Here is a 25,312-nt window from a genome sequence, read left to right as displayed (position 1 = left end):
AAATTTCTACTCTCTGATGAAACTGCCCTCATAACCACGGACCTCCCCTCCATGGCCCTAAACATTAATTTATCGATCAATATAACGGCTCGCACTGGCCGTGCTTCTCAAGCAAGGCAACAACAAATCACATGAGTTTCGGATCCAAAGCCGTCTGCTGGGTTTTGGACTTCCATGGAGTTCTCTGCATTATCTGCTGATGGACTCGAATTTCCAAAAGCTGATCTTTCCTTCCGCGCCTCGACCAGACATACAAATCGATGAAGTGCTACTCAGCTTCGCGAGGCTCGTATTCCCGGACATGACGTGAAGTCGACCTGGTGTTTGGAATGAAGCTCGCTCGCCACCCCCGTATGCGGTAACGGCGTTGCTGTCCTGGGGAAGCTGCAAGTTACCGTTGTACATGCCGAGGTGCAGCGTGGAGCAATATGATTTACTAATGACTATCTCGCTAGGCTCGCTTGCGCTCTGCATGTCTTTTCACCTCCTCATCTTTACGAGTTGAACCTGGTCATCCTCGTCAACTTCCGCTGCTACTGTGGTACAACTGCAGCCAAGGTACGAGTAAAACATGCGCTTGGCACTATTGGACGCCTCCTCACTCATCGAACCATCTGCATTCGACGGAAGTCCGATCCAATCCTGTTTTGCGAGTGAGTCGCTTGCTGCTGTTTTAGTCGAGAGATCAATAAACTGCTCGGGATTGAACTCAATATCCAGATTCATTGGCTCTGAATCTTTCCGACTGAGACTGTGGAGTATCGCGCCCGCAATATGATGGCAACGTGCATCATAGATCTGGAAACCTCATCCGGCTCAATGACGAACAAGAACTGGGACTGACTTTGGACCTACTACACTATTTTGCCATCCACAACTCCCTCTTCGGTTCCTGTTCCGCCTGCATATTGTACGATCGTAAGGTACTGAACAGAAATGGTATTTCCGTGGCGCCACTAGTGGTGATTATCACATTTTCACCGCTACGGGAATGACAGCCTCGCCCGTCTTCATTCGAGGCATCATCGACTGCGTCACAATTAACGCCGCGTCATGACTATCCCATTACCGGCTCAAACGGTATGGCAAAAAGGCCAGCGGATGTCCACGCCGGCATCGCTCTGGAGTCTGTCCCTGCCCGGGCAGCCCGGCAGATCATCCCTGCGGACACGAGGCTCGATTCGGAGGATATTGTGGGCAAACTACTGAATCCGCCACTGACCATGGAGAGGAGATATGATGCAGACTCGTACTGAGGTACTGCCGACCTCCACCGACTGGACGAATCTGGCTTGAATCGTCCCTCGGTGCGGATGTTTTGGGTCGTGGTGAGGTCATTCGGTTGAACAAGCTCTGCCTTTTTTCACAACAGAGCTCACAATCCCCCAATATAATGGGCAGAAAGCTCCCGTGGTAGGTTGTTCTTCTTTTTCGTGTTTACATCGACCTTTCACAGCGACAATCACCATGAAGTCCTACGCCAGCATCCTGCTGGGCTTCGGCGCTCTTGCAGTGGCCGCCCCTCAAGTCACCCTCACCCCCGCTAGCGGTCCCATCCCTCCAGTTCGAAGCTCCGAAGTGACTGGCGCGACCTCCCACGGCCCATACTCAGGTCCCGCGCCAACAGTTACTGGTGCGTTGACTGAGCCAGCGCTGGCAGCATCCGTCGCACCGCTACCTGCCGCGACGGTCACATACAACAACACCAACGGCCTGCTTCAGGCTGGATACGAGCCGGTTCCTTACCAACCAGCTGGCGGTCAGGGTGTGAACGGCACTCAGCCATACTATCACCCATTGTCTGACTTCGACTACGAGTCACTCACTCTTGCTCTGTATCAAGAATGGATTGAGCTGGATCTCTTCCACAACGGCTTGGCGATGTTCTCTGCTGCAGACTTCACCGCTGCTGGTTTGACCGCGGAGGATCGATTCTTGATTGAGTTCATGGCAGACCAGGAAGTTGGTCACGCTACCTTGTTGTCAAACATTTTGGGCGTTGCTGTAAGTTTGAAATCTGTCATCCCGCGCATCACGTGAGGCGCCACTTGTATGAGCATATGTTGACCTTCCTCCCAGGCCCCCAAGCAATGCACGTACAACTACCCTTACACCACTGTACGAGAATTCATCGACTTCTGCCAGAAGCTCACCCGCTTTGGTGAATCTGGTGTCTATGGTTTCCTCGGACATTTGGACTCCCGCGAGTCTGCCACCCTTCTCCTGCAATCCATCACCACCGAGGCTCGTCAGCAATTTGCTTTCCGCCAGATGGATGGCCTCTTCCCAATGCCAGTTTGGTTTGAAGTTGGTGTTCCTCAGAGCTGGGCATGGACTCTTTTGGCTCCATACATCTCCAGCTGCCCTGCCAATAACACCCGCCTCGCATGGCAGAACTTCCCCAATTTGACCATCATCAACCAGCCCAACGTTTTCAAGATCAACCCCAACTTGGGCGCCAACTCGAGCGCTACCGGATCGAACCCAACCAATGACACTGGCATTGCCACCAGCAACGCATGTTACAACTCGACCATCATTGGCGAGGATTGCTCTCCAGCTATCAGCCGCAACCGATCGACCCCTCTCTCGTACCCTGGCCGCCCAGTCTACTTCTCGTGGGGCAACGTCAACGCGACTGTTGGACCCAACAACAGCTACGTTACTTCTCGATCTGCTCTGGCTGATGCTCCTCGCTATGCCATGTTCGTCTCTCAGCTGAACGCCACTTATGTTCCGTTGATGAACATCAGCGGTAACAGCGCCTACGCTGTCCAGCCCAACATGAGCACTTTCGCCGGTGACCCAGCTGCCAACGGAACCATGTTCATCGCTCTTACTTCTCAAAACCCATACCTCACACCATTCAACCTCAGCTTGATCAACCCTTACGTCTATGCTGGCCCTGCCCTTTACCAGGCTGGCTAAGCTAGCAGCTTAAAGCTGTGACCACCCTACGACGGACAATATGATGAGGAGCGAGATGAAGATGCATAATACCTTCGAGACGCCGATGATGACCATTGCGGTGTTTGAGGTGTATTGTAATAATAATACCCTGACCGTTACAAAAGCCGTGTGCAACTACAAATCTTAATACCAACGTTCATTACGTCAATATTTCATGCTCCCAATGTTAACGACCTAATTTCTATGTCTTGCATATTTCCAACTTGATTACGTGCAGCCAGTCATTAATTCCACATCGATAGGTTCGATCTTGCGTTTCCATGTTGAACGGTGAACACCTCAAACTCACCAAGGCAAAAAATAGCATAATCTCGATATATCAAATCCTATCACCTTCCCTTACCTTCCGCCAGTCCTTCTCAAACTTCGGCCACCCACCATTCTCAGGCTCCTCCAACATCTTCATCTCGTGCACAACAAAATCGTAGGCTCCCTCCCTCGGCATCTGTCCCTGACACACATTTCCGCCCATCGCAATATTAAGCAGCACCACAAAATCAGCCATGCGCCTCGTCTCAGCCGGCATCGGCGCCTTCATCACAGCCTTTCCGTCAATCCACCATACTAACCGTCCCTGATTCGAGTTGTCGTCCTGCCACCACGCAAATTCAAACATCACAGGCCGTCCGCTCTGCATGCCGGTCACATTCGTGCCGACGACACGGTGCTTGTCCGTGTCTTGGGGAGTGTAGAAACCCCAGTGCAGACAACTGTGGTTGATACCGTCGCCGTTCCACGTCTCGGCGATGTCAACTTCGCCGTCTGTCGGCCATGAGAAGGGCTCAAACGGTAAAAGCCAGAACGCCGGCCAGATACCGGCGGCGCAGGGCAGAGTCAGGCTGGCGACGAGACTTCCTCGGGAGCGGGAGAGGCGCTGTCTCGAGACTAGTCGGGCGGAAGTGTATTTTTGGGATGGGTCTGGGTGGTTGGGCAGTGATATGGCGCGGAGGATGAGCTTGTTTGAGGCGTGGAAAGAGTTGGTGGGTGAGGAGGTGTAGTTTTCGATCTCGTTGTTGCCCCAGCCGTTGTTGTTGCCTTCTTTGTGCTCCCAGTCGGTGCTCACTGGGTTGGACGGGTCGAACAGTGGTTGCCAGTAGGTAGTTGAAGGTTGATTGGACCCAGGGTGTGTGCGGTGCGGAACAGGAGGAGGTCCTCCTTGATATTGCTGGTGAGCTCCTGGGTAATCTTGTTGAGATTGACCTTGTTGTTGTTGATTAGTCTGGCGATTAGATTGGTATTCATTGAGGTATTTCTGGCCTTCTTGTTGGAGATCCTTGAATTGGGATTTCAGTTGTGAAAAGGTGTTTTTGAACGGCATGTTGGGCGTAAGATATATCAATATAATCAACACTGTTAAACCTAAGATCTTGATTTTCCAGCGCATCAGAGTAGAGCAGAATTTCCAAAACAGCTTCTTCGATATTGTATGCCACTCGGCGACTATACTATGAAGCCCCAAAGAACACAGTGCAAACAAATGTGATACATATTCATTGACGATTGTTGAGGCTGATGGAAATGACGTCGACCTCGCTAAATGAATATCCGGAATAAATGCGAGGTTGGTATCTGTCAACACGGTCGACCTCATTTTCACACACCATTTCTGTGACTGTCTTACATCTCCCTCAAAATCCCCTGGACAATCGTCCTGATCCATTCCACGTCCCCTTCCTCCGGCCGTGGTCCTTTGATGACCTGTCTGATGTCGCTTCTGCCCACAGTTTTATCACTGGACACCTTGACATCGCGTTCATATATCTTGGCCATCTTCTCAAGCAGAGCTTTGATTCTCTGGACCCTCCTTTCGATCTGCGTCATCGTTGAAATTGAAGGGGCATTGGTCTGATGTGCAAAGCTGCGAGAAACCTTCAGATCTGTCCTTGGCTGCAGCTCCTTCAAAGCCGACAGAGTCTGCTTGTATATGACGCCCTGCCAACCATGACGCTTGGCCAAAGAGGAGGCGTACGCTGAAAGCGCATCGTATGCAGTCATCTTCCCGACATTGTTGGAAGTCCAACGAGCTCGAGTCCCAGTGAACGCCGGGTATTCCACCTCTTCCGCAATGGTTGACATGCGCAATTTACTGACACCGCGCGGTTCTCTGGGAGTTACCTCTCGACGTGGTGGTGGTCCGTCTGGATCCTCTGCACCAAAATGCTGCTTTTTCAACCCGAACATTCGTCCGTCGACATTAATCAGTCGCGCTCTGGAAGTTATTTCTTCCTCAGACGTAATGTGGTCTGCGATGCTAAACCTGACAGGCACTCTGACGGCTATAGCTCGCTTGCCATCCACGCCGAAACGCTCTGGTGCTGGGACCTCGCATACAAAGGTGCTCTCGCCAGGGAAGTCTCGCGCAAAGGTAAGTGACTGTCCTTCCTCTGCAGCTTCGTATTTCTCTATGGCTCGCTGGACGACTTGCCTCATCACCATCACCTTGAATTGCCAGCCTTCGCGTCTAGCATCCCCGGCTTGCTCGATGATTTTTCTCAAGTCCTTCACAATCTTGGCCCAATACACTTGTGGTCCGTCTGATCCATACACAGCGGTGTAATAGGACAAACAGGGCTTGAACCTGGCGTATGTGCGCTGGTCGCACAGTTGAGGTCGCGTCGAATGAGGACAGCAGGCACACTGTGGAACAACGAAGGATTTGTTCCATATTTTGTCGACTTGTTCCTTGACGCCTTTCCGGTAGCGCTTGCGCCGTGCTTGCGGACTGAGTTGAGGGCGTCGGGGTGTGTCTGGTATAGTATGATCTAGCTTCTGGCGTTTCTTGCCAGCGAACAGCGTTGTCCATGAGCGCCTGTAGTAACTCTTGAATGGTGGAAAGCTCACCAATCTATGTTTAGGGGGGTCTGGGGAGAGAAGAGCCTTCAAGCTTTCGATCGCCGGTGATCTCAACTTTGAGAGCCCTGTTGAAGAGGGTGTGTTGTCCGCCATTGCAGAAGCTCTGTGTGAAGCTGCTTGCAAGTAATGGGTGACAGAATGCAATCAGGGTCAGAGAAAGACGACGACCCAGGAGTTCTTCTTCCCACGATTATGTACCGTGAGAACGTTGTGTGGTGGACGGGCTCTCGGCACAGTGAGGACCCATGGTGTAATTGTGACAGGCAAGATTTCTCTGGGCATTGTTCAACTTTTCGGTTCAGTGTGCTTTAGTTCGACACCATGGCTGGAACCTGGTGTTGAACCATGGAAAGGGCGTTGGCTTCGCCACAAACCTTGGAACCAGACTTTGCAAATGGTTCGCAGCAGAATGACATCGAGGTGACAGCATGCGATGGTGTCGGAGCTTCTCGTCGCTGTCATCGTTGCCATCGCAGGCGATGCGGTTTAGGATCATCCCGTTGAAGATGGTGCAAATGGCAACAATGCGTTATGGAGGAACTTCAAGTGCATCGATTACAGGGATATGAGGGGAAAAACAGGTGCTGGAATCGTGTGTATTAGTCACTCAATGGTGACGGAGCGCGCGCTCTCTCTCAACGAAGCTATTCTATCATCTTCACTCTCTTCAGTCCGAGTCGGACTCCACCTCCACCACACCCACAACCGCGCCCTCCTTGGCCTTCTCCTCCTCCATCTCCCAGGCAGGCTTCTCTGGTGCACCGCCCATGCCCTCGGTAAGAAGGTATGGCTCGCGAAGCACAAGCACCTTCAAACGGTGGGTGACCTCTCTCATGAGGACGCACGTCTCGCACTTCTTCTTCTTCGCACCCCAGGGGTTCTCGACGGTGACAGTGCACCAGGTTCGTCCACTCTCGACGTACTCCTTGCAGTAGTCGTACTTCTCGAGCTTGCAGTCCTTGCAGAGGTATTTGAAGCACATCTTGGTCGAGTAGTAATAGTGATCGTGCGGAGTGTGAGGTGTGTTGACGCGTTGAATTTGCGTAGAGGGCTGTTCGTGTGGAGTTTGGACTGCACGGAGCTGTCGTCGTGTCTTGAGGATATGTCTGTGCTTGAGAATAGTCTTAAGAGGGTTCTGCGAGTCTCCTAAAGGATCTTGAGATGGTGTGAATGAGTCTTCGTGCTTGAGAAAGACCAGTTGTGATGATGTGTTGTTTAAAGGAGATTGTTGACGGGTTGAGAAAGGATTTGGGTGTGTCAACCACTCCTGCCAAGCGGCAGCGAGGTCAGCATCGTTGCCCTCGTGACCCTGGGTCCGGTATGTTGAAGACCTGTCCGTCATACTGCCAGGAATTGAATTTGAGGACCTCCTTAACGACAGCGACAATGATAACTTGTGACGGAGAATGCTGTCCTCTGTGTGAGTATGTCTAGACGGAAGCTGGCTTGAGGACTTACGATTCGACAGTCTGACTCTGCGCAAGGTGCTTGAGGGACAGGATGGAAGAAGGGGAAGGAGAAGAGAGGAAGAGGATTGCGAACAATTCTTCAAACTCCAAGGAAACCTTTCAATCATCGTGGGTTGTCGGCCAAGAGGTTGATCGCCGAGAGAACCTGTGTGCGAGACGATTGGCCGACGACGACGAGGGTGAAGATGAAGACCCGCGCATGATGATGTCGTCGCCAGCCAAAGGCGACGTGCCAGAGGCAGAGAGGGTCTGTCGCAAAGATCATTCGCAGTATATCAAAGTGAGGTCTTGCTCTCACAAAAACCGCTCGTAGCGACAAACATTCTTTCAGCGCGGACAAGCCTTTGTTGCAGTCTCCTCAGACACAGAGAGCGTTGTGAGCGACCTTCTTACGGGATTTAGCGTGAGCTCCAAAGATGGACGAGCCCCATCAGATGAGAGATGGGCGGGAGCCGCTACAAGTCCTAAGCCGAGCAGCATTCTCCCTCGCTGTGAGTATCTCTCGAAGACGGAACTGTCGAATAATGACACTGATACTGTTATGCACAGCACCGGGCCGTAGACGTTTACAACCAAGCAAAGCAAGATGGACAGAAAGAAGAAGAGAATCAAGGGGTCGAAGTGACTACGGTGAGTGTATCCCCTTTATGGAGACATGTGGCGCAGTCAACATTATTGGACGCCATAGTCTGGGCATCACTGCCACATCTGTTCCGACAACGACCTCTCCGTTGCACCACCATCAATGATCCCATTGAAAGATACTGATTTGCCATGTCTGCGAGCATACTCTGACGGCTACAGCGTTCTATCTCCATTCCTCGAAGCCCTCCAGTGCTAGACTTGGCCGACATGGCAGAAACCGAAAACCACTTCACTGTCTTCATCCGGCTGCCCTTCAACCGCGGCGACTTCATCGATCCACCGCCTGTAGCATGGTCTGCAGCCAAGGAAAGTGCACTATGGAACATTATCTCTCGACAAGCGAAGGGAAATGAGCCCGACTGGCGCGCTCTATCGGAACAGTTCGAAGTCAGCCAATCTTTCCTCCTTCAGCAAGCCGCATGGCTCTACGAACGTCAACTATCTCAGGTTCGGGCTCAGATGCGTCGTGTCGGTTCCAGACAATCTGCAACACCGTCACCCATACCGGGCTCAGCCACCGCCAGCATGGTTGGAGGACAAGCGATGAAGAGAGCCGGTAGCGGCGGATCACGTGTTCCATCTCGATTGTCCACCCAGGCTCTTGGAAGTCCTGTCATTGCCTCCGGAGACAGTACACCCAATACGCCAGCGAACAAAAGATCCTCCATGACGTTTCGGAGCACCTCAGGTGCGAGCACTGCACTTCCTATTCAAACACGAGGCGTTCAGGGCACATCGAGACCAATCTCACAACAGTCGTCCAAAGACGAAGCACCCACTCATGCGGCGCAGCCCAGGAGAGGTAGTATCCAGCACCAACTAGCCAGATCCCCAGGACAGACACGAAATCCTCAACCTCAATCTTCCGACTCCGAGGATGAAATGACCCGGTCTCGGATCCAAGCGCGCCGCCTCAACCCCTCCTCCATCCACCGTCGAGCACTTTCGCAACGCCAATCTCTACGTGGCAATGTGAGCACTTCCACCGACTCCACAGCGCAGCAGATTCAGCATACACATCACGATGATGACGACGACGAAGACGAGCCGTCTTTCCTGCCATTCGCACAACCCGGCAGCACCTCATCCTCCGCCCGGCAAGATCCTGGTGCGACTATCCGTCCCAGCTTGAATACACAGCAACCTCAACCAGGAGGCCAGAGTTCCCGTCCGAACATCCCTCGCCGCACCACATCCGAGCGCATAGTATCCCCAAACGTCGAACCCCCTACGCCGGTAGGAGTACGATCAGAACGAGCTCAAGACCTTACCTCCTCTACGTCGTCCCTATCACCACCTACACACCCATCACGCCCGTCGAGCAATAACAATAACCCCTCCAATCCAGCCCAGACTAACAGCTCCGGCTCAAACGTTCCGCGCTTAACGAACCCATTGTCCCCAACGCACCGCGCCCTCTTGCAGTCCTCACCACGACGCCACACCGGTGCCGGCTCCGACACGTCTCCCAGCATGGGCTCTTCGTTTTCAGACCTTGACGACGCGAGTGTGACTCAGAGTGCACTTGAGGAAGCACTTCTCAGCGGTATGGGAAACACTACGATGACGATGCCAGGCGGAGGTGTTGCTGGTAGAGTCAGCGGCATCAGTCAGGCACTACGTAGTCGATACTTCGATGCGAGGGGAGAGGGTCAGGGTCAGAACCAAGGGCAGAGAGGTGGTGTGAGTGAGAGGTGAACATGGACACGAGGAGGGTAGGAGATGTGAATGTGTTGGAGTCCTTCAGATGAACAGCATGGCTAATAGCTTTTTATCCGTTGGGTGTACATCTCAAGATACAGTAATTTTTACAGGGCTTGCCAATGAACATGCAGTCTGTCCGACATGGCGTGCTTCTCGGCCGCGAGATGCTTCTAAGTGCTGATTTGATCATGCCCACTCTTTCGGATTCTTGAGAACATCCATGAGCTCTCTCTCTTTCTCCTGGTCACCGTCCTCCTCCTCGGGAATCGCGGCAACGCCGGTACCACATACTGGGTGCGCATATTCCCAACGGGCGGTCAAGGGCAAACTCATAAGAATACTCTCGACTCGGGCTCCGGGTGTTCGGAGGCCGAAGCTAGTTCCACGATCATAAATGAGGTTAAATTCGACGTACCTGCCACGTCGGATCTGTTGCCAGTCTTTATGTTGCGGTAGAAATGGCATATCCTTCCTCTTCTTGATGATAGGAAGATACGAAGGTAGGAATGACTCAAGACCAGAGACAACAAACTGGAACAAATCTTCCTGCGGGTTCTTGGCGTTGGGTTGTGTGCTGGCATCGAGGTCGTCGAAGAAGATGCCACCAATGCCTCGCGATTCGCCTCGGTGTGGGATCTTGAAATAGTCGTCGCACCATTTCTTAAACCTGGGGTAGTAGTCCTTGTCATGCTTGTCACAGGCAGTCTTGATCGTCTTGTGGAAATGTTTGGCATCCTCTTCGAACAGATAGCTTGGTGTGAGATCCGTGCCTCCTCCGAACCACCAGTTCGTCTGGGATGTCCCTGTAGCATTGACGGGGTCTCTGGGATCTGATGTCTCGAAGTATCGGTAATTGAGATGGACGGTAGGAGCCATGGGGTTGTATGGGTGCAGGACAAGAGAGATGCCTGCTGCGAAGAAGTTCAACTTCTCGACATCTGAGTCAACGAAGGACTTGTGGTCCGCTCGCATTTTCTCAATGGCAGGACGAGGAAGTTCGCCATAGACGATACTGGTATTGACTCCAGCTTTTTCAAAGACGTTTCCGTCCTGCAGGACGCATGATGTCCCTCCACCACCATGGGGTCTCGTCCATTCATCCCGTCTAAACTTCTTGCCGTCGATATTTTCCAATGCGAATACTATGCGGTTTTGATGTTCTTGTATTAGAGCCTCCATACGCAAACGCATGGGCGAGCTGCGTGATATTTTGGTCTTTTTCTTGGTTACCTCATCAACCTCCGCTAATGAGACTGTTTGGATCGGAGGCGAGTCGTTGGATGCTACGTTGCCCGTGGCCATTGAGTATATTAGGGCGCTGATGAAGACGACTCCGAAGGTGATTCGCGCGTAAGACACATATATATGCCATTTGGGTGTTTCTTCTTGACGATCCCGTGGCAGTGGACGAGGAGCTGAGCGTCTTGAGCTCGTAGAGAAGCGACATCGGGACAGTGGTAGGGTGTGGTGTCGAATGGGTTGTGATCGGAATAGAGAGGCATGGAATGCTCGTAATGAGCTCGAACACCTGGCTGTGGACATTGCTAGCGACGACGAGGTCCGACGACCTCACTGCAGATGGAGTGACTGCGGAGCAGAACAGTTTGGAAAGCTACTCAGTCATTGTTGTCAATCTAAATTCTTCTGTACGAAACGGGCCCTTGAGCCTTCAATGATCCTTTGTATTTTTCTCGCAGCATCACCTGCGCATACAACGGCCCTGACGTGATTGGTCAGACCACCATTCATGTATCGGTAACAGCGCTCATGGGAATGGAACAATTCGTTCTGAAAAGAGGGTCTTGAGATCGGACCGGTGCGCAAGGTACTGCGGCTCTGCAAATTGGCGCAATGTAGACAGTGCTTGATGACAGCAGCTTGAGAGTAGAAGACTGGGCTGCATATGGACAAAGGCACTGTGTACAGTACCTAAGAAAGCATCGAGGGCTTGACAAAGGACGCGTCCCAGGCGGCGAATCATGCCTACTGTTCTCTCTACCTAGGTATGTACCTTTGTGCCGTTCTTGGAGTCATCGGCACGAGTCATTCCCCAATCATAGAGAAGGAGGAGGAACTTGAGAGTCATCGCGTTGCTACCTTGTGATCAATAGTAACAAGTCATCAGCCTCAATTCAAAGCTCAGCATCGCACGGTTGTGAAGTTGGGCGTAGTGAATGCGGGGCAATTAACCTGCACCTGAACCCCAAAGTCCAAGTCCAGTGACTGGTGCCAGTGATTGCGAGAGTGACGCCTGCAGCCTGCGCCTCGCCCTGGCGCCCTGACCTCCCGCCTCTATCTCACACCGACCAGCCTTCTAGTCTCATTGCCATCTCTCCATCCGCATCAACCTCGTCACCTATACGCTGCGATACGACTCGATACTCACAAACTCATCAAGCCTCACACATCTTTCATCCCGTACTCATCCAACATGCGTTCCAAGTTCAAGGACGAGCATCCCTTCGAGAAGCGCAAGGCAGAAGCCGAACGTATTCGTCAGAAGTACGCCGACCGCATTCCCGTAAGTCCACTCTCGCCATCCAAGTATGTCCAGATGCAGATGCTGATAGACTCCATTCTAGGTCATCTGTGAAAAGGTTGAGAAATCCGACATCGCTACCATCGATAAGAAGAAGTACCTCGTCCCCGCAGATCTGACCGTCGGCCAATTCGTCTATGTCATTCGCAAGCGCATCAAGCTCAGCCCCGAGAAGGCCATCTTCATCTTCGTTGATGAAGTCCTTCCTCCTACTGCTGCCCTTATGAGCAGCATCTACGAAGAGCACAAGGACGAAGACGGTTTCCTGTACATCACGTATGTTTCGACCCCGCCACGTCTTCGATATGAGTTGGCTGACATACTACTAGATACTCGGGCGAGAACACCTTCGGCGAATACTAAACGATCGAGTATCTCAGGGAAGCCCAACGTTGGGGTCCTCGAAGCGTATGGCAATCTATCAGTCGAACAACCGGCCCGGTGATCCTTTTCCTTACATGATGGCGTTTGGTCTACATCTTTCCGAGTGTTACTGCGGGTGATGATCGAAGTGAGACTGACGTGGATGCGAAGGGATTGAAGGAAGAGGCGAGAGCTCAACATCCTGATGGCCTGACGGATTAAATGCTCGTCCCTCGAAACATACAAATGAAACATGACTACCACCCCTCTGGCTTGCTGGTGCTGTGCTTTGCGCTTTGCTCAGTCATTGCTATCCTGGCGAATACGTCTTCATCAGATAATGCTGTGGTTTGAGGGTTGCATAATGGTGCCGTCTTGAACTCGGATGCTTGCAATGGCAATAGGGTCGATCCCAGCATCAGGCGTCTAGATAATGCCCAACAAGACAGCTATCGAGTCAACATCCCACGAGCTCCGTACTTAGCGAATCATCCCCTCTCCCGGGGCAACAGTGACCTCCATCGCCCGCCATCTCTACGTCTGTATGACTTGATCATATCGCTCCTTCGCAGCGCGATTACCCAATTGAGTTATTTGATTGGAGCCTAGCCAGCTGACTAATACATTCGTACTCACTCAACATTCAAGGCAATCAGATTGGCCACGGTGCTTTCGACCGCCAGATTTTTCGCTCAGTAACCCTGTGCGGCGAGTGAACCGTACAAAGGTGGCGTAGGCAGAGAAGGTCTGCGGTAAATTCATGAATTTGCTCGAAATGCCACCGTCGCACGAGGATCTCGCAACGATGAGAGCACAATTGCGGATCCCGACACGATCGATCCCATCTTGCATGGGCATTTGACTGAAGACAACTGAGCCAGAACGATGAAACGCTGCAGCCACCTTACCAAACCTTTAGAAGGCATAGACCTCATGGAAGCGATTATCCGCAAGTTGTGTGGCTCTTGAGTTATGTGCGGCTCTCTCCAGCAAAAGGAATTGAGGACACAAGTTGCAGCCTTAGTCATTCTTGACAGATGACCAAGTACAGAACCAAAACAAGTGCCCAACAAGAGGACAAGTTTGAGGCGAGATCCTTTAGGCCTGCATAAGCAAAGGATTGACAAGCACTGCCGACCTCGACCTGAGGCTCTTCAGGCCCTTTGTCGGCGCCGGTGAGCGGAGTAGGAGTCTGCGAAACCACAAGTAGTTGATGGCTTCTCGGGCCACCAAGGGGTTCCTTTTCAAGGTCACTGATGACTCTCCGAAAATCCGCATAATGAAAAAAAAGTATAGAGTAAGCTTTGATGCAAGTGATTTACTCAAGCGAACAAGTAGGCTTTCATTCCGACTACTGCTTTGGGATCATCCTCTAGGCACAGAGGCTGTCTACTCGTACCGTGCTTACCGAGTCTCGAGAAACAAGAGTCTGATGCGCCATAGAAAAGTGAGATAAAGTGAGATAAGATGTTTGGTTACTAAACACCTAGACTGAAATGAGGAATTCTGGGGCGCATTGCTAACCTAATTCTAAATGATGCGATAGTTACAGGTGGTAGTGATTGTTAAGCTAGTGCCACCCAGAGCCCGAAACCGAAACCAAACTGAACTCCGGAATATGCCTAGTACCTCTAGTAGTAGCCTAAGTAAAACTTCGTGTCTTTTCTCTACTAGTACCTGTAACCTTCTTGGCCGCCTTGGGAATTGAGGCCTGTTGCACGGCCCTCAACGACTGTGCTTGCTTACTCGACTCAGACTCATTCGTCTTCTTTCGCTCTCATCGCAATTTTTGCTTCTCTCATCCGAACCATCTCTGTAACAACCTCGACTTTGTGTGCCCTACAGAGTCGCTCTTCTATCCGATCTCACTACAAGTCGACGTAACGTTGACGGCCCCCACGCCACCCACCGACTTCCGGTCGGCCGAAGTTGGTCGTCCTTTTGCATCCAAAGACGCCGATAGTTCCCTTCCATGGACGAACAAGAATAATGAAGAAACGTGCGTCCGACGACAAGAGCACTCCGGTATTCCTCTTCGTTAACAAGACCCAAAAATCAAAATCCCTGTCCAAAAGTGATGGGGTCATTGCCAAACAGATTAATCGCCATGCCCAAAATTTCCGGACACGTAAAATCGAGGCCCAAAGGATCGACTCGGCCTTAACCAGCTCCTCTTCTGCACGTCGAATTGCGTTGGATGGCTGGAATAGGAGAGAATCTGGGGAAAGGTAAGTCCCAAAGCCTGGGTATCTTATCAGGCATTGATTGAGGGATTCCTAGTGCGAGTAGCGATGAAACGTCAGAAGAGTCCTCACCTCAGGACAAGTCGACAGCCGCACCGGCCACACCTTCGGCAAACACACCCTCTGACGACGGTGTGGTTTCTTCCAACCTGAGACCAGATCAACCGCTTGCACAGTCACGACATGGACACTCTTCCTCTTTCGTCGCCCTGATCAGTGACCGGGATGGGGGTGCCCAAGAGAGTTGGCCCACTCGCTCTGTTGAAGGACAGGCAATTGAGCTCAACTCGCCAGTCTATCGGGCCAACTTTTCGTCTTACGATTGTGTCGACCCATTTGGGAGTACACCAATTAAAATCACTAACAAGATTCACACTGTCCTTCAGTACACCCTTCGGATATATGCATACTCTGGCAACAACTACAAGTTGGCTTTCTTACCTCCACACGTGAGAGCTACCATCTCTCAATTTCCTATCGGGGCCGTGGTCCAGCGTAGCGTCTTCAAGGAACACCATCTATACGCTCTGATGGCTGCGATGACTGCGCGACTCAAACACGTCTTTGACGTGTCCCCTACTGGAGAAGATCCCCAGGTGATTCGGGCTGCGGCTTCACATTATCTGAGGCTGGAGTTGATGCGCTGTGCTCGATCAGGAACGGTCGACAAACAGACCATCTTAGACATCTTGTATCTCGCCGTCAACGAAATGCAATATGGTCTGTATGAAGATGTGCGAAAACATCTACAGATTGTGGGCAAACTCTATCACCTACTCGACCTGAACGAACATCTGGATCGGTGGATTTCAGAAACTGCAGCTCACGTGGACAACCAACTCGCCCTCTCCACCAACAAGCGACCAATTTTGGCCAGCACCTTCGACCCGGGCCCGATGTTGCCCGAACGCATGGCTATACTACGGAGAGAAGCCCAACTCCTCAGGCAGAGCGAATATTATCCCAACCCGACCAGACTAATTGTGCCATCTGGTCCTAAAGGTTCTATGGGGCTTAATGATGCCATGTCGGACATCTCACGTACACTGGACGTCCGGATGGGATCTGCTTTCATGGTTGGCCTCAAAGCTGGAGCGTTTACTGGAGAGCTGAGTCACGTTGTGGCAGACCTCGTCGATTGCATCGAGATTGCCAAAGTCGTTTGGCTATCTCCTCTAGCCGTCTGCTTTGATGCAGAATGGCTGTGCAGAAAGGCCCGGGCGGTCTTGCGCGCCTTGCTCGCTCTGGCTCCAGAAAACAATGTGGGGCCAGTGGACTTGGCCAGCAAGTGTATGGAGTGCGCAAGATTGTGCCTGATGGTTCTGATGACTTATGCTTGCACCTTGATCGGACCTCAAACAGCCAAGCTGAATGTTAAGAGACAGTTACTCGCCAAAAAGGCGGCCTTGGGACATTGGTGTCCTTACATTGGATGGACAGAAGAGTGTGTCCCTGTGGATCCCAAAAGGCGGCTGACTTATCTCGAGGAGCTGCAAGCCGGTTTTGTCTTTTGGTCAATGCTGACCTCAATCTGGTCTTGCCAAGGGGCTTCGGCGGAAGAAGAATGGTTCATGGTACGAGCTGTCAACATGTGTCGATACTTCGGCTATACTACCTACGAAGACTTGCACGACCACATGTCACAGTATCTGTACTCCAAAACTCTGGCAGAGCAGGCTCTTCGGAGAGTGGCAGATAAAGTTCAGACGGTACCGAAAAACCGGTTCTACGCCGCGGCTTGAGCATGTCAGCATTTGGCACATTTTGGTAACCTGGCTGATTATCTAATCGGCTATCGGCAACAATGACTGCGGGGTCTTGTGATCTTCAGTTCACTAGGGCTCGAGCTGTTTGTCAGTCCTCGGCGACGCTTGGACGTGCAGCTGCGATGATGCTTGCTGGAACGCAGGCAGGTATCCGACCCCTTTGCAGTTCAAGCGATCTACGCTGAACTGGACGTCTGAAGTGTCTGAGGCCCTTTCAGAGTGACGGCCACCAGGCTTGCTATGGTCGACGTCGACCAAAGACTATTCACACCGCCCCATGCAGATACCCCAAGGGACTGCTTCTGCGCCGTGTACCGCGTGACGCGACGACATCCAGCCAAGCATCTCCCGCACCTCACGTTACCACTTCTGTAGCGTGGCGCACTTCTTCCAGCAGCATCACCTGGTCGAGCGCCACAGCTGACAAGATGTTCGGCTCGACAGGCAGAGACGCAGTCACAGCAGCCTGACACGAAGATTGTATAAAACCTCCACGATCTGACTTCGTCATATCAACAATATAAAGCAACCTAGGAGGGGGACCATCTTCCAAAGATTGGAAGAAATAGAGTTCAGAGGCTCAGGCCGGGAGCTCCACAGCTTGTCGATGCTACAAAGAAGTTGGATGCTCTCTTGTTGGCCGACATGATCGACCATACCGTGTTTGGATTGTGAGACGGCCTGGTGCCTACCCAAGGGATAAAAGGCAGGGTATGGCGCCTGGTGATACATGTACTTTCGATCTTATTGTTTTTCATTGATACCCAGGATATACGGTTTATTCAGCAACTCCCAAATTTTGCCTGCACAACAAAAAGACATTGTACAAAGTCATATTCTCAATCCGCATATATGGATCTTTTCTCTGAAGATATCATCGCTGGTGAGCCTCTACAGCGTGTACTCAGGCGGTCGCCCTTTTACAGGTCAATATCCATCCACACCGAGCGCCATATACGCAGCCCTTAGATAAGCTTCGGTTCTCTCACTTCCTACAATGCCGCTACTCATTTTCTGCATCACATAGGAGAACGTCACTTTTCGATCAAGGTCCATGACGATTATGCTTCCGCCCCAACCACTCCAGAAGCAAACTCTGCCTTTTGGAAGCCAGGGTGCGGTCTGAGCAATGGCGCCTTCGGTCAATCCGAACCCGATACCAAAGGTCAGGGGTATACCTACGACCAGGTCCGTCCCATCTGCCTGCTTTTGAAAGATCAAGTCAATCGTCTCGGGCGATAGCAGCGTGACTCCATCGACCGTGCCCCCGAGAGTGATGGTGGATAGTATGCGTACAAGAGATCTCGCATTCCCGTGGCCATTGATGGCAGCCATATCTGCGCGCCGCCAATCCGCAGTGTTCGCTCGTGTCGCGTCGGGCGGTGGATTCGCAAATGTCTTGACCGTCAAGCTATTTGGGTCCATCTTGGTCAAGTCGATGGGCATCGGTGGTGGAGGTACCACTGCGGCGATATGTGGCCAGTCTTTGTCCTGGGCGCCAATCTGAAAGTCCGCGCCGAGGGGCCCTGAAATCTCCTCTGCGACAAATTGCTTCATGGATTTCCCACTGGTGCGTCTGATGACCTCGCCGATGAGATGGCCCATGTTGTTGGAATGGTAGCCGGACGCGGTCCCGGGCTCCCACCAGGGTGCCTGCTCGGCCAGTCTTTCAATCGAGCTGGGGCCAAAGACTTCTTGCCATGTGATTGGCCCCTCCCAGCCTGAGACGCCTGAAGTGTGCGAGAGGATGTGGCGGACCAGGACTTTGTCTTTGCCGTTCTGAGCAAACTCGGGCCAGTACTTAGCGACGGGAGCGTCTGGATCTAGGATACCTCTGGAGATGAGGATCAGGGCTGCTAGAGACGCAACGGTTTTGGTGGAGGACCAGACGTTGGTGATGGTGTCTTTGGACCAAGGCTGGGTTCGTGCTTCGTCGGTATACCCGCCCCAGATGTCGACGACGTTCTCGCCGTCGATGTTGATTGCTATGGCGGCGCCCAACTCGTCTCCCGAGCTCAACTGCGCTGCCAGTGTTGCTTTGAGCTGGTTGAAGCGAGGATCACAGTGGCCCTCGACATTTGCCATGGCGGACGTTGCCTGGGGTGCTGGAGTCTGGAGAAATACAAGAGTCTCAAGTTGGTTGTTCTCTTCAACGCTATGCCGTGAATCTCTATGGCAGCGAACAGGCAATTCGAGGGTGGATGAGGGCATGGCAATGTTATAACTCCGCTTATAGGGCCGCCTGGCCGCCTGGCTTCACAGGTATGACCGTTTATGATTACCGTCACCGGGCGAATTGTTGCCATTACCAGCATATCGGCCACCTGTCTAGAGCAGTAGTAGAAAACTCGCAGTAACTGCGGCTGTCTATTAGCAGCATGTTTCTCATCGCAATGTGTTCCAGTAATGGTTTAGTTCCAGGCCGATATAAAGACCCCTACTCCGCAAACTGATCACTGCGCAGACCATACGTGATCGGGGTTGAAAGGGGCATGGAATGGATTTGATGCGCCTCCTCATCTAGCTACACCTTGGGCTACAGCAGTTCAAGTCCTAAAGTCCATCCGAGTATTGACCATCATTCCACATAGCAAATAGTGACTTTGGCTTCAGCCGACATCCGGGTCCTCCAAGGGTACCGATGACTACGAGCATGCTGTAAGAAAAGGCATCCCCACCAACCTTGTCAATGACCATGCTTCAAGTTGATGGGATTTGCCATCAAAATTGAATTGCAGGTACAATGTTACTATGTCTCGAAGGTGATGCCCTGTTCTTGCCGCCCTCTGCCGTGAAGGCAACTCCGAGCTCGGACACTGCAAAGTCTGTTGGTGGAACTCGTTCAAACCTCGGGATTTCGAGAGGTGACAAAGGTTCCCCGCCCGCCCATCATAATTGTAGCAAGGGACAGGGACATCACAGGCCAACAATGATGGCGACGTCGGCGAGTGATTTTTTTCGGCATCGCTCCCTTTGGAGACCATTCTCCGTGACGGATTGCTCGTTGAGGTAAATACAAAACCTCAGGGTCGAGGAGTTTGTAAGTTCCCTTCCTTCACCAACCTGATCCAAATCCGACATCATGGGCTCTACCGGCATGAGTACTCGTGTGTCTAAAGCGACGCAACGACTCCGAGAACTTCTCGCCGACACAAACAAGATTATTGTCGCACCTGGTGTGCACGATGGCATATCAGCACGGATTGCACTGTCCATGGGCTTTGATGCCCTCTACATGACGGGTGCAGGCACTTCAATGTCTCGTCTGGGATGGGCAGATATTGGACTGGCAACGCAACAAGACATGACACAACAGGCAGAAATGCTTGCCAACATCGACCCATCAGTGCCTTTGATCGCCGATGCTGATACTGGCTACGGCGGAACTGTGGCAATTGCACGGACAGTATCCAAATATGCCCGTGCCGGTGTCGCCGCCTTCCACATCGAAGACCAGGTCCAGGAGAAGCGATGCGGCCATCTGCTAGGCAAAGAGATCGTACCGCGAGAAGTTTTCTACAGCCGGATCCAGGCGGCTGTCAACGCCCGCGCAGAACTAGGGCTTGATATTCTGATCATTGCCCGCACAGATTCTCGGCAGAGCTACGGTTTCGAAGAAGCATATGAGCGGTTACGACGTGCTGCGGAGATCGGTGCCGATATCGTGTTCCCTGAGGCTATGACTTCCAGACAAGAATTGGCGGATATGATTCGACTTATGGGTCAAACACCATGCTTGCTTAACATGGTCTCAAAGGGTGTAACGCCGGACTTGTCGGTTGACGAGGCTAAGGAGATGGGTTTTCGCATCATGATCTTCCCTGTGGCTGGCTTCGGAGGGGCTATCAAGGGCATCAGGGAGTCCTTCATGGCTTTGAAGAGTACTGGTCGGGAGGCCGAGGATCTTGTTGGTGTTAAAGAGGCCTTTGAATTGTGCGGACTGGACGAGTGTATTCAGGTTGACCAGAGGGCTGGCGGAAAGACTTTTGCTGGGTTGAGATGATCTGAGACGTCTACTCGCCGACAGCGACGAAGATCTCGCTCGAATGACTTGTGGCTGGGGAGCGAGTTGTCATTGTCTGCCTCGTCAACCAAGACATTCAGCGTGCCGAATCATCCACGTGTGCATCGAGATGGTCAGGTTCGCAGTTTGCAGCTGTCTTGAACAATCGTGAAAGACGCAAAGGTCGCGAAGTTGACTTTTTGGGCAAATCGGACGTTCTGAGCACCGTCAGGCTGAGAAAATCGGACAAGATTCGATCTGCCAACACGGTGGACGCCGAGAGTCCTCGGTTCAGTAAAGCTATGAAATGAAGGTGGCAATTTCACAACGCCATGGGCCCGCAGAGTGATTTAGTCTCTGAGCACACCACCACTTATCCCTTCAGTCGTGTGATCCTCGTCTTTGACGGGACCATTTATGACGATAGGGCAAGTGACATGGTCGCCGATCGAGAAGTCCTCGACACCAGCGCCAACTTGTGCAGTCTCACTGGCCATGTCTGAGCATGGAAGGACACGGTCTTGGGTTGTCAGTGGGAGTGAGCCTGGACATGTGGCAATGTCTTTATAGTTAGTTCGACACCGCACATATAAGATAAGATGTCGTATATTTGCAGAGAAGAAGAGCATACCCAACTCATAATCGCTTCACTTCAGCAATGGTGGTACTTGTATTTGCCGGTATGAATCTAGGTTGATGCAAGGCTGTGTTTCTTAGCACGAGGCTGAAAAACTAGGTTTGGCTTAGGTAAGGCAGGCCGCGACGACTGACAAGTCCAGATAAGTTAATGCTGGTCGGGGAGTACAGATTGCGCAACACCACATCCACAACAGCAACGCAGGGGGTACACGTCCCAAGCGATCCTTTTCACCATGTTAACTATCTTGGTGCAATACTCCTTGTTGCGAGATCAATAGCATACACTGTCTTTTCCGTTTGACGTTTTAGCACTCGTTTCTGCGTACCACCACACCATGCCTCCCCGACACTTCTTGAGATACATCTTTGTCGGCGTGGTATTGGTTGTCGGTGTTATAATATTCACTACCACTTCAACACCGCCCAGCGTCATCCTGAATGACAAGACTGGCTACACCGACGCCCTACGAGAGTCCTTATCGACGTTGAATGTCCCCTTTCGCTTCAAGTTTCATCAAGCAGCTCACAAACCACCCGATCAAAAGAACAGTACCCATGGCGACAGCTCTTGGTACAGTGACTGGAAATGGATGAACCCCTTCTCCTCAGCAGTCACACTCGATCAAGAACGTATTGTTCTTCCTCCCCTAGCCGAACGACCTCCAGTCTACACCTACTATGATACGACCGTTAAAAGAGACGAGGCTACTCAAGAAGTGGACAAAGAGCTGCTGTTGACGTGGCGTCGAGCGTGGTGGGCTCATGGCTTCCGTCCAGTCGTTCTGACAGAAGCGGAGGCTATGAGCAATCCACTGTATCCAACTCTACATGCGAAAGGGATGCCATTGGCATTAGAAAACGAGTTCAGGCAGTGGTTGGCATGGGCGCACATGGGAACAGGGCTGCTGGCTAGCACTTATTGCATCCCCATGGGTGCATATGATGACCTCTTGCTGTCACATCTACGACGAGGACAATACTCGCAACTCACCAAGTTCGAAGGTCTAGGATCGGGTCTATTCGCTGGCGAAGAACCCCAAATCAAGGATGCCATCAAAGCAGCCCTTGATAATGTTAAGCTGAGTTCATTCAAAACTATTACGGAGGCTATCGCATCAGATCGGTTCAAGGTCGAGCAGCCAGCGTCTATCGCCTTTTACGATTCTCAGACAATCACCTCCAAATACCCCAAGCTCGCCGAACAACTGTTGAAGGATCCCGACAAAGGCCGACAGTCTCTCAATCAGCTGATGATCGCTCATCTACACACCATCTGGCAGAACACGTTTAGCAGCGGGCTTGCTGTTTTACAACCACTAGCTGCTCACACCTTTTCGCTGGTGAAGCCTGCTAAAGATCTGGCCCATCTCCTGACCGAATGCCCCAGCTCAATCCTGCAATCATCTTGTCCGCCGAACCGACCTAAATGCAGTCCATGCATAGGCACCAAGATGAAGATAAACGTCGCACCATCCTTTCGAAACACTTCGTCGCTATATACGATCGCCATCGTTCCGCATCCCTACACCTTAATAACGGTCACCAACCAGTCCGATGCCATAACGGTTGCCCACATCAGACGACATACCGAACGGGACCCGTGGATAACCGCCGTGACACGCGACATTCTTGGAAACTCTAGAGGGGGTCCAAGCAGGGTCGTGGGGATAAAAGATGCTGTTGCTTCGGAATATGGTAGTAGCCGTTCGTTGTGGTTCACAACCGAACATTTTCCTCTTTCTTTTTGGCCACCTCCACCGCCGCCCACATCTCCTACCAATGATGCCCATCCCCAGGAGGAAAAGGTCTCTCCCTTTCCTGAAGACTGGCTCCAGCATCTCGACTGGCACTTTGGGTTTCCAGTCCCTCGAACGTCAGTTTCTCATGGTGAGTCTCTTCCTCCAGTGCCAGGACCTGAACGATGGGCCAAATCCCCTGCCGGTCTCCCCGCCGAGCGTAAGAAGAGCTCCGATCCTAATCCACCTACAGAAGAGCAGGCGGCAGTAGAAGTTGAGCTATTACGCAAGGCTGCGGAGACTGTGAGCAGTAAGGACCCAGAAGTGCTCAGAATTCGGAACGTTGCCGAGGCTTGGAACCTAGCCGATACTGAAGCATGGAAATTTGTCAAGAGTTTCCGAGCTCGTCAGGTTGTTGAGATCCTCACGTTCGAAGAAGAGGAGTCGGCCTATGGCACTGGAGGATCCGCACGAGGAAAGACGCGCTGGTGGGGTTCTTCATAAGATATCACGGGAAGCCTTACTCGAACAATGACACATCGAACGTTCGTCATGCCACACTCAGTCATCGTGTCCTGCTTTGGACGACATATTCTTTATTCGGCCGGGCAAATCACCTATGGAATGTCATCACGACAGATCAAGAGAAACGCCAACCATCATCCAAGATTCCAAGACACCTGCAGATGAGTGCTGTCAAGGCTGCCGCCAGGACCGATCCGAGCATGTGTGTTGTTCTTGACAGACCTGGCGTCCCTAGCCGATTGATCTCGATTCCCCACCAACGCCCAAGTGCTCCCCGAAAAGCCGCAAGTGCGGCACTGACAACATGATACGCACCAAGCATTGTACAAAACAGCATAAACAGTCGAGGCCACGTCAATGAACGCAGATACTCCTCCGGCCAGTGGAGCTCAGGAAACGAGCTGAGGAAGAATGCCCAGTACAATAAGACAGTGGTCATCTGGAACACGTACCAGAACGCGGATGCACCGTCCATGAATGCAATGCTTTGACGGCACCACGTTACTGGCATAGGGTCACCGGTCTCATTTGCCGCAACGATCTCGACGGCTTGACCTGTAGGACGCTCGTGCAATGACCGGTTCGATCTGGCAGACTTGAACGAAGCCGAACTCGATGAATTGGTGGCCGACTTTGCTGAGGCGGAGTTTGTTGGGTTGGACGCTGGGTTCGATGGATTCGAAGCCAAGTTTGACGGGTTTGGGGAGCCGTCCTTTCTAACGTAAGAACCATCCTCGTTTGAAGACCACGCGAACGGTGGTGATTTGGGAGACAGTCGAGTTCTTTGCGATCCTCGCGATCGGGCGCTGGAGTTGTTTGACCGGGATGCCAGGCTTGCGACGGCCGCCGCTGCTGCTCGGAATGTGGCTAGGTATGCTGAGGGGGAAGCTGGATTACGATTCTCCTTATCCGAGCCATGGGAAGAAGTGCCCGAGTCCGCGACGTGTTCTCTGGGGCATGATAGAATCTCCGGCCAGCTACCTTGCCACAGCATCTCTGCGATCCCTCTAGCCTCGCGCTCGCTCCTGGTCCGGCATTCCGTGTTGCGCATGACCGATTTCCTGCCTCTGTTCTGTATGGCAAGCTTGGAGCAGATCATCTCATGGTCGCAGGGAATCCACCCCTGTTCGGTCGGTCTGTTCCAGTGACCATTAGGCGCCAAATCATTCTTGATCAGTGGCACATTGTTGTTGAGCACGACTTCAATGATGTTGGCGACATCTCTTTCATTCATCTGTGGCTCATCGTCCGGGAAAGTTACATTGTGTGCAATGGCAATCGATGTGAATGTCAGGATTGTGGTGAGATGGTACCATAACACGAAGCGGGTGTCTCGGGGTGTCCACTGGGAGCCCTCAGGATGTGGCCTCAGGCAGTCCACTACGAACTGCTGGGAGATTCTGTCGTAAGTCAATTTGGGCTTCGTTCGCTTGGTTGAACGGGGCGCCATCGGAGGTCATTGTTGAAGATCAGGAGTGTAGTAGTTTGGTGGTACTGTGGAAGTACAAGACGACCTTTTGCTTCCAGGAGTCATCGTCTTAAATGTGTTGATGGTAGAAGATTGGGCACATTCCGTCCGGCATTGTTGGCATAAAGGCTGGCATTCCAAACAATGCGGACTGATTGGCGGCATGGCAAGGCTCCCGATCGGACCGCTTGTGAAGGGAGCGGGATCGGTTCAAGGGAACTGAATTCCGGACCTACGGTACTGTACAACAAGTACTTACCTAGATACCTGGGTTACATTGGTACCACTTTCCCAGCAACGATCTCGAGAGCACCATAAGGTGATAAGGTGCAACGAGGTAAGCACGATGATCAGTGCGAATGTCATGGTCGCGACGGTCCGTGTTGCGA

At 52.1% G+C, this 25,312-nt stretch overlaps 12 protein-coding genes across 12 annotated transcripts; 6 read left to right on the top strand and 6 right to left on the bottom strand.

Annotated features, from left to right (window-relative positions):
* Positions 1-1,338: 1,338 nt before the first annotated feature.
* On the top strand, positions 1,339-3,109 carry EDD37DRAFT_7513 (ferritin-like domain-containing protein). The gene is made up of 2 exons (XM_062820238.1): positions 1,339-2,004; positions 2,080-3,109. The coding sequence occupies exons 1-2, from the start codon at positions 1,468-1,470 to the stop codon at positions 2,926-2,928; spliced, it is 1,386 nt and encodes a 461-aa protein (XP_062674351.1). The 5' UTR covers positions 1,339-1,467; the 3' UTR covers positions 2,929-3,109.
* A 180-nt stretch (positions 3,110-3,289) lies between these two features.
* Positions 3,290-4,288, bottom strand: EDD37DRAFT_644260 (glucan endo-1,3-beta-D-glucosidase; the record flags this gene model as incomplete). Its single annotated transcript, XM_062817481.1, has 1 exon — positions 3,290-4,288. The coding sequence occupies one exon, from the start codon at positions 4,286-4,288 to the stop codon at positions 3,290-3,292; it is 999 nt and encodes a 332-aa protein (XP_062674350.1).
* A 194-nt stretch (positions 4,289-4,482) lies between these two features.
* On the bottom strand, positions 4,483-6,152 carry EDD37DRAFT_7077 (uncharacterized protein). Its single transcript, XM_062820206.1, has one exon. The coding sequence runs from the start codon at positions 5,914-5,916 to the stop codon at positions 4,588-4,590; it is 1,329 nt and encodes a 442-aa protein (XP_062674349.1). The 5' UTR covers positions 5,917-6,152; the 3' UTR covers positions 4,483-4,587.
* Positions 6,153-6,490: 338 nt separating this feature from the next.
* EDD37DRAFT_603394 (uncharacterized protein) lies at positions 6,491-7,165 on the bottom strand (the record flags this gene model as incomplete). The annotated part of the gene is made up of 1 exon (XM_062814644.1): positions 6,491-7,165. The coding sequence occupies one exon, from the start codon at positions 7,163-7,165 to the stop codon at positions 6,491-6,493; it is 675 nt and encodes a 224-aa protein (XP_062674348.1).
* A 757-nt stretch (positions 7,166-7,922) lies between these two features.
* On the top strand, positions 7,923-9,968 carry EDD37DRAFT_7048 (uncharacterized protein). Its single transcript, XM_062820198.1, has one exon. It carries the CDS (start codon positions 8,145-8,147, stop codon positions 9,633-9,635), a length of 1,491 nt encoding a protein of 496 aa, XP_062674347.1. The 5' UTR covers positions 7,923-8,144; the 3' UTR covers positions 9,636-9,968.
* On the bottom strand, positions 9,828-10,943 carry EDD37DRAFT_603392 (coproporphyrinogen III oxidase; the record flags this gene model as incomplete). The annotated part of the gene is made up of 1 exon (XM_062814643.1): positions 9,828-10,943. One exon carries the CDS (start codon positions 10,941-10,943, stop codon positions 9,828-9,830), a length of 1,116 nt encoding a protein of 371 aa, XP_062674346.1.
* Positions 10,944-12,072: 1,129 nt separating this feature from the next.
* Positions 12,073-12,543, top strand: EDD37DRAFT_603391 (microtubule-associated protein; the record flags this gene model as incomplete). The annotated part of the gene is made up of 3 exons (XM_062814642.1): positions 12,073-12,162; positions 12,224-12,456; positions 12,510-12,543. The coding sequence occupies 3 exons, from the start codon at positions 12,073-12,075 to the stop codon at positions 12,541-12,543; spliced, it is 357 nt and encodes a 118-aa protein (XP_062674345.1).
* Positions 12,544-14,532: 1,989 nt separating this feature from the next.
* Positions 14,533-16,528, top strand: EDD37DRAFT_644254 (uncharacterized protein; the record flags this gene model as incomplete). The annotated part of the gene is made up of 2 exons (XM_062817480.1): positions 14,533-14,771; positions 14,824-16,528. 2 exons carry the CDS (start codon positions 14,533-14,535, stop codon positions 16,526-16,528), a joined length of 1,944 nt encoding a protein of 647 aa, XP_062674344.1.
* Positions 16,529-17,479: 951 nt separating this feature from the next.
* On the bottom strand, positions 17,480-18,637 carry EDD37DRAFT_655072 (beta-lactamase; the record flags this gene model as incomplete). The annotated part of the gene is made up of 1 exon (XM_062818738.1): positions 17,480-18,637. The coding sequence occupies one exon, from the start codon at positions 18,635-18,637 to the stop codon at positions 17,480-17,482; it is 1,158 nt and encodes a 385-aa protein (XP_062674343.1).
* A 739-nt stretch (positions 18,638-19,376) lies between these two features.
* Positions 19,377-20,730, top strand: EDD37DRAFT_6776 (Phosphoenolpyruvate/pyruvate domain-containing protein). Its single transcript, XM_062819610.1, has one exon. The coding sequence runs from the start codon at positions 19,635-19,637 to the stop codon at positions 20,553-20,555; it is 921 nt and encodes a 306-aa protein (XP_062674342.1). The 5' UTR covers positions 19,377-19,634; the 3' UTR covers positions 20,556-20,730.
* A 602-nt stretch (positions 20,731-21,332) lies between these two features.
* On the top strand, positions 21,333-23,502 carry EDD37DRAFT_6778 (uncharacterized protein). The gene has a single exon (XM_062819618.1). It carries the CDS (start codon positions 21,530-21,532, stop codon positions 23,432-23,434), a length of 1,905 nt encoding a protein of 634 aa, XP_062674341.1. The 5' UTR covers positions 21,333-21,529; the 3' UTR covers positions 23,435-23,502.
* On the bottom strand, positions 23,465-25,234 carry EDD37DRAFT_6876 (uncharacterized protein). The gene is made up of 2 exons (XM_062819945.1): positions 23,588-25,234; positions 23,465-23,536 (listed from the first exon to the last, which is right to left on the bottom strand). Exons 1-2 carry the CDS (start codon positions 24,903-24,905, stop codon positions 23,496-23,498), a joined length of 1,359 nt encoding a protein of 452 aa, XP_062674340.1. The 5' UTR covers positions 24,906-25,234; the 3' UTR covers positions 23,465-23,495.
* Between the last annotated feature and the right edge of the window lie 78 nt (positions 25,235-25,312).

This window comes from Exophiala viscosa, assembly GCF_022695815.1.
Source record: "Exophiala viscosa unplaced genomic scaffold EDD37scaffold_1, whole genome shotgun sequence".
NCBI lineage: Eukaryota > Fungi > Ascomycota > Eurotiomycetes > Chaetothyriales > Herpotrichiellaceae > Exophiala > Exophiala viscosa.
The sequence above is the reverse complement of the archived record's forward strand: the minus strand, read 5'-3'. Positions and strand labels throughout refer to the sequence as shown.

What these genes read in the sequence shown, in the direction of transcription:
- EDD37DRAFT_7513 (XM_062820238.1), top strand. Translation starts at nt 1,468, where the DNA reads ATGAAGTCCTACGCCAGCATCCTGCTGGGCTTCGGCGCTCTTGCAGTG. An exon ending in CAAACATTTTGGGCGTTGCT is followed by an intron (nt 2,005 to 2,079) that starts GTAAGTTTGAAA and finishes CCTTCCTCCCAG; the next exon opens with GCCCCCAAGCAATGCACGTA.
- EDD37DRAFT_7077 (XM_062820206.1), bottom strand. Translation starts at nt 5,916, where the DNA reads ATGGCGGACAACACACCCTCTTCAACAGGGCTCTCAAAGTTGAGATCA.
- EDD37DRAFT_6876 (XM_062819945.1), bottom strand. Translation starts at nt 24,905, where the DNA reads ATGGCGCCCCGTTCAACCAAGCGAACGAAGCCCAAATTGACTTACGAC. An exon ending in TCTTGGAATCTTGGATGATG is followed by an intron (nt 23,537 to 23,587) that starts GTTGGCGTTTCT and finishes GGTGATTTGCCC; the next exon opens with GGCCGAATAAAGAATATGTC.
- EDD37DRAFT_6778 (XM_062819618.1), top strand. Translation starts at nt 21,530, where the DNA reads ATGCCTCCCCGACACTTCTTGAGATACATCTTTGTCGGCGTGGTATTG.
- EDD37DRAFT_7048 (XM_062820198.1), top strand. Translation starts at nt 8,145, where the DNA reads ATGGCAGAAACCGAAAACCACTTCACTGTCTTCATCCGGCTGCCCTTC.
- EDD37DRAFT_6776 (XM_062819610.1), top strand. Translation starts at nt 19,635, where the DNA reads ATGGGCTCTACCGGCATGAGTACTCGTGTGTCTAAAGCGACGCAACGA.